This window comes from Pteropus vampyrus, unplaced genomic scaffold (assembly GCF_000151845.1).
Source record: "Pteropus vampyrus isolate Shadow unplaced genomic scaffold, Pvam_2.0 Scaffold9, whole genome shotgun sequence".
NCBI lineage: Eukaryota > Metazoa > Chordata > Mammalia > Chiroptera > Pteropodidae > Pteropus > Pteropus vampyrus.
Genome location: NW_011888790.1, coordinates 8765788 through 8772094, shown reverse-complemented (window position 1 = coordinate 8772094; position 6307 = coordinate 8765788). Strand labels below are relative to the sequence as shown.

Below are 6307 nucleotides of genomic sequence, written 5' to 3'. Positions count from 1 at the left end.
GTTGCTGAATTTTTCTCATCTCTAAAGTGAATATAGTATTTCTTTTTTAGCTCACATATATCCAATTAAGCTTAAGTAATATAGGATTTAAAATGTTTTCAAAATGGAAAAAAGGATTTACAGGTTTATCTGCAGTATCTTTTCGAACATGTTCATCACTTGTAACAAATGTTTTCTTCCAAAGCATAATGGGCATCTTTTAGAACATGAATGAGACTCAAGAGCTTGGGCCTTTCATAGAGTAAAACTTCCAAAGTCTGACGCTTAAGGTTAACTCTAGCTGATCTGAGCAGCAGCAATTCCCTAACGACAATTATTTTAAGAACTAATGTGAAAAGGTGTTTAACAAAGTAAAAATGTTGGAGTTTTAGCACATTAATATATCTTGATTTTGTAAAACCTTTTTTAAAAATTAATTTTAAAGTACTTCAGATAGGTCCTAATGGAAGTAATTATTACTGCGTGTAAATTATTAGTGTGTAAATCTCTTCCTGAATCCTTAACGAGTTGAGCATGGCTCATATTCTGTCTTCATCAAGTAACCATTTATTAGGTTCCTGATCTCATGCTACATACTGTACTTAAAATACAGTATCTAGGGAATTTAAACGCAGGAAGTTAAAAGGTATGCAATCTTTTTTTTTTCTTTTTAAACATAAAGATCATCAGTTAAAAAACATGAAAATAATCTTAGAAGTCCTACTGTCAAGTGAATTTAGTAAAGCACTAAGGTCTTGCAAATATCTCATTTCAGAAAACTCACTAGGTTAGCACTAAATATATTAATTCAAAACTAAACATACAGAATAGAATCCAAAAGTATTTGCCACAACTATATTTGAATGTTAGGTGACTCAATACCATGTTACAAGTCTTTAAGATGCCCTGAGGTATCCTGAGACAATTTTTACTCTGGCCTAATTTCTATAATTTTTATTCGTCTAAACATAATTTCCAATTTGTTTCTTAACTATAGCCTTTAGCAAACAAATGATTTTTATTAGTACTAAGGAGTAATATGCACAACTTTTGGGGAAGTACTCCAACTCTGGAGTAGGAATTGGAAGAAATAAAAATAATCTCAGAATTATTCTAAATATAAAATGAAAGACAAAGAATTGGAGTAAAATAAAATACATAAAGTATTAGGGAAAAATTACCTTGAGAAAGGCCGACTCATTTTTTTTGTTATGAATCATTTGCCTTGTTAGAGCAAAGGTATTAGCTTGAAGTGGTAAAGTGGTCTTATTAAAATACCTTGAATTCCATTCAATTGAACCGTTTTTCACATTGGACTTTTAGCAACAGGCTTGGATTATATTTATTTTACACTTTCTTAGCTCACATGGAAAAGGGTAGATGACGTATAGTTTACTGCATTACAGGTTGCAGAAAGCTAATTTGCAGGACTAGGTGGAAAAAAAAGTTGGGCAGAGTTCTATCTATTCTTATAAAACTCCCATTCAGGAAAGTGACTAAGGTTCAACAGCAATTCAACATTTATTTTACTATGTCAATACTTGAAAAACATATACAATTTAAATGATTAACATACAGAGTCCAAATAGTCATTTTTTAAAATTTTGTTTATTACTGTTTACCAATGGGGAGATGCAATTTATTTACACCAGCGGCCATAGGGGTAAGGGGAATACACAGTTAGCAATCTGTATAGGATGAACTACTTATGCAAAAATAAGAATCTCCAAAGCAAAGGATAGGGGTGAGTTTCACTACACTTCCCCAGCATGCGATACTGCCAGGCAATGGTGCCTGGGCATGCGGTGGTAAAAACTAATGTATGGAAGAATAAACCACAAACCACAGAAAATTTGTAAAGAACCCCCTTCCCCCCATACACACACACACTCAGATACATAATAGAATTACAGGGTGATCATTACACTTAATTGAGGAGGGAAGGATAGGAGTTCTGCTGTTAGAGGAAAGGTAAGTAGGGAAAGGGAGAGTTCCTAACCACTGTCAACTATATGGTAGGGAGCATTCTCTCTCCCAAAATGAAAGCAGTTTGTCCCAAACCCACATTATAGCTATCCAGGGCAAGGGGCTACTGCCTTAATAGTGGGAGACAAAAAACAAAAACCAAGAGGGAGGTAATACAAACTAACCATTACTCAAAACTACTTTCCACTTTTTCATCCTCTAACCAGGAGAAAAGGCGAGAAATAGTAATGTCATAATCTGAGCTGCCTCCCTGAAGAACAGACCATGACCCTTATCTTCAGCCTGTTTCCCAGACATTTGGAAGTAGGTCAGAGTCTCATTTAGACTCACCTTTCCCTCTGCATCCCCTTAAAGGGAGATGCCTATAAAAAGTCAAGGGTAGATAACCCAAAATTGTTTTACCTCTTGCCAAGGTTTGACTTTTTAAAAGGTTATCACAATTCTTGCAGACTTATAACTAGGCCCCAACCCTGACCAGGACAACTCTAGGGGGAGAATGCAAAGGACAGTCTTGAGACCTTATTACTCTGGTTTCCTGAATCTTCTAGAGTATGTAACCCAAATCAGTCCACACAGTCCAAATAGTTCCTCCTGGGTAAGGAACAATACATGCACAGCCAGGGTTAGATAAAATGGATCAGGACCCACTCCATCCGTGTGTCTTAGCCTTTGCTGTTCTGCTTAGGACCTAAGAAGCAATATCCAGGCAGAGATGGGAAGATATAACTCCTCACGAAATAAGACACAGCAAGGCCTATTAGCAAGGCAGTCCTATAGGAGAAAGGCTTAGGCATCTCACTGCCTTTCACATACAATTATGTTTTCTTTCCATCCTAATCCCAACAGAGGGAGCCATAAAATTCTGAGTCTCCCACAAAAACAAGAGGGAGAAAAAAAACTTAAAAGAAGCCAAGAAAAAGGAAACTGGACAGGCTTCAGAAGCATCAAGAGAGATGAACTGAAACTGGTCAATGTAAAAGTGGAGTGGCAGGCAGCACCTGGAGTCATGAGCTGCACCAGACAGGCAGTGGAGCAGGCAACAAGGGGAGCACAGGGCCAAGCCAGAAAGATGAGGCTAGGCCTCTTACTGGGGCACAGAATGAGGTAAGAAAACATTTCAAATAAAGCAGCACCGTTCCCACTCAACACGGGGCTCCCATGCCTCTATATTTTCATAAACCCTTCATCAGGGAGTAAAGTGGAAGGTAGTTTTGATACGTGGCTCACACTTCCCATCCTCCCTTATTCCATTCCCCGAAGCCAGGGGATTTCTGGGGGCCCTCCCCTGGCTTTCAATGTTGAAAGGACAGCTCTTGTATACAAGGTCCAAAGAGAACCAAGTGGAAAGGGCTGCCCTTTGTGAGGGGCAAAGACCGTGGCGAGTCTAGAGATTCACCACAGTAGAACTCTGTGACTGCACAACCCAAGTAACAAGGGCATTCAATAGGATACTACACAATCAGATGAAAGACCACCAGTCCTGCTTCGTGGCTCCTAACACTAACCCATTCACATTATCGAGGGAAGCTGGAAGCAGCTGGCCTCAGCTTTCAAACCACAGCCTCCTGCACAGCCACGATGCTCCTCTATAGTTCAGTCTTGTCCCTAGGGTAGGAGGCAGGTAGTGACCTGGTGAAATGACCAAGTCAGACCCACGGGCTGCCTACATAACTAGTAATGAGTAGGAAAATGACTGCCCCACATAACTGTTATCCACAGAATAATATATCCAGATATGAATCTTGCAATTTGAGAGATCGTGCATAGTTGCATAGGTCCCTGCTACCTCCCCAAGGTACCAAAACTAAATCCTCAAACTGCCTGGATAACCAAATTGTCATTTGCTAGGCCTACGACACTAGGTGGGTTGGCAGGATGAGGTCTCTGTTCAGCAAAAGGCTAGCCTTTGTCCCCAAGTCCGTTGAAGTCATTGTAAATGCTGGACCTTTGGGAAACTGGTGGCTTTGACCTTTTCTTCTTGTTGGAGCCAAGACCACAGAGCTTCCCCTATCAGATTCAGCTGGGAATTCTTTTTCTTGGTTTTCCCAAACTGGAATTGTTAATATCCAGATCTCACACCTGACTTTCATTTGTCTTGGAGAAGCCCCAAGCAGAGGCCCACAGATCAGAGGGGCAGTCCCACTGAGGCCCAAAGATAAAGGCCTGACCATCAGTTATTGTCCAAAGTGTCAGTTATCCAGGGAAGCCCTTGACATCAGGCAGACAGAAAGGCTGACGAACCAAAGGATCTTAAATGCTGGGCACACAGCTGCTCACCTGTGCACTGGGGACAGTACAGAGCTCTCCTGCACTTCCTGGTATGATCAACCTGCATTGCTTGGTGCGCAAGATGCACAGCTCCTCCTGCCCAGGGTTTCAAAGCTGATTACAGGTAATACACTTATAAAAGATTCCGAATTCTTAAATTCTCCACTTTGGGTTTTTAAAGGCTAGATCGTCAATGGGAATTAGGACTTACAGGTCTGATTTTTTTTTTTCTACTTAGCTACCTAACTTCTCCAGACCACAGGACCGGTCTATCTTGTTGTCCTGGTCACCCTCAGACTCTCTCATGTTGCAGCTACTGGAATTCCGGAGGTGAGCGTTGCAGCTGTTGATCAGGCCCATTCCCAGACTCTCCAGGAAGGGAGCAAAGCGGAAGGCGGCGCGCTCCTTTATCTTCTACTGGCTGAATGCCAAAATCCTTCACACTACCAGTGTCTGCGAACTCCAGGTAGAAGTAGCCACACTTCACTGCCCGGTGAACCTCAAAGCAGAAGCCCAAACAAGAATCCTCTATCAGGTCTACGTATATCTCCTGAGCGATGGCCTCTAGCTTGTTAGTATCCAGGTTAGCCAACGAAATTTCCTCCATTTTAATCTGTAAACGACTGTGGAGACGGCTCTCGTATTACTCACAGCAGCACCGGCAGCAACACGTCGGGCTCCGCAGGCCGCGCCTTGGCCTAGCGGCTTCTCAAGACCGTGTCTTCCGGGGGCGGGGGTGTCCGCGGCCGCAGGCAGGGAAGCAGCTGCCAGTGGCGACTGCTCCGGAACTATAAGTCCTTCCGTTTCTTTTGGCGTCTCCCGGGGTCTGGGGCTTTGAGCTCGGTAGGCCCCAGACTCACCGCTAAACCGTCTCCGCGCCTCACCCAGCAGCCGGGGCCTCTTCCGCTCCCAGTTCCGAGCTTAGCCCCGCCTCCCAGCTTCCGCTCCTCAGTGCGCCTGCGCACTGGCCCTGCTCAGAATCGCGGCGCTTCTACTGCGCAGCTGCCTGGGAAGCCGTGGAGTTTATGGAAATAGTGGGAAGAAAAAAAATGTGTTTTGATTTTAATGATCTCTAATTGTAAAAGGATTGCGAGGATGCTATTTTATATTGTTTTATTTGTGTGTCTAAACAGTTGCTAATGAATTCAGCACCCATGCTTAATTGATTTCCTCATGAAAAAGGAAAAAAATAATAATTACGTGCACATTTTTGATGTGATCTAAAGTGTACTTTTAGGAACAGTTGTCTGGATACGTTTGAAAATTTGACTTATATGATTAACTTGTAATCACTTATGTACTGTGCAGTTGTTATTTAAGTCCACTAGATGGTGCAAGGAAACATTTTTTGAATGAAAATCTAGACACTAAAGACATAATTATATATATATAGATAGATAGATAGATAGATAGATAGATAGATAGATAGATAGATAGATCACACGAATTTAAGGCATTTATCCTATTTATAAGACTATTAAGTCAGTGTGACCACAAATAGATAATACTATGTATCTCTAAAATAATTCAAAGAGAAAATTGTATGTATATTCTCAATGGAAGAGAGAATAAATCTTAAATATACTGGGAAATGAAGATTTTCCTAAAATTGAGGAGCATGAAGTCTAAGAACTAGGGCTACTCTACCTGAGTTTATATTTAAAGTTGCTCTTTAAAGATTTTTATTAAAGACTGAAATTCCATAAAAGATGTTTTTAAGAGCCACACCTTTCTATGTGTTCACAGAAAATAGAAGAGTAAGTTAGCAGAGTGCATCAGGGACAGACCTACTCAGTGACATTGAACAAGAAAGTAAATTCACCTTTATAAAAAACAGTTTCACTCATGTTTTCTGACTGTCTTTTAAAACTAAATTTCTATGAATTGAAGAATCTGGGGAAATATGTTTCATGTTAAGGGTAAAGTAAATTCTTATGTATTGGCTCACAAAGTTAAATGTTGGATCCTAAACTGGGTGTGTAAAGATTTTCTTACCACAAATCAGTACTCCCTAGGGAATCTTGAAGCATCTCCACAATTTAGGGTTAAGAGCATTACTCACCCACTGAATGCC

General features: G+C 40.9%; 1 protein-coding gene across 1 annotated transcript; it reads right to left on the bottom strand.

Moving 5' to 3' along the window:
* Nucleotides 1-1568: 1568 nt before the first annotated feature.
* Nucleotides 1569-5171, bottom strand: ATXN7L3B (ataxin 7 like 3B). The gene has a single exon (XM_011374437.2). The coding sequence runs from the start codon at nt 4838-4840 to the stop codon at nt 4547-4549; it is 294 nt and encodes a 97-aa protein (XP_011372739.1). The 5' UTR covers nt 4841-5171; the 3' UTR covers nt 1569-4546.
* Between the last annotated feature and the right edge of the window lie 1136 nt (nt 5172-6307).

Excerpts from the sequence above, each read along its gene's own strand:
- ATXN7L3B (XM_011374437.2), bottom strand. The coding sequence starts at position 4,840 with ATGGAGGAAATTTCGTTGGCTAACCTGGATACTAACAAGCTAGAGGCC.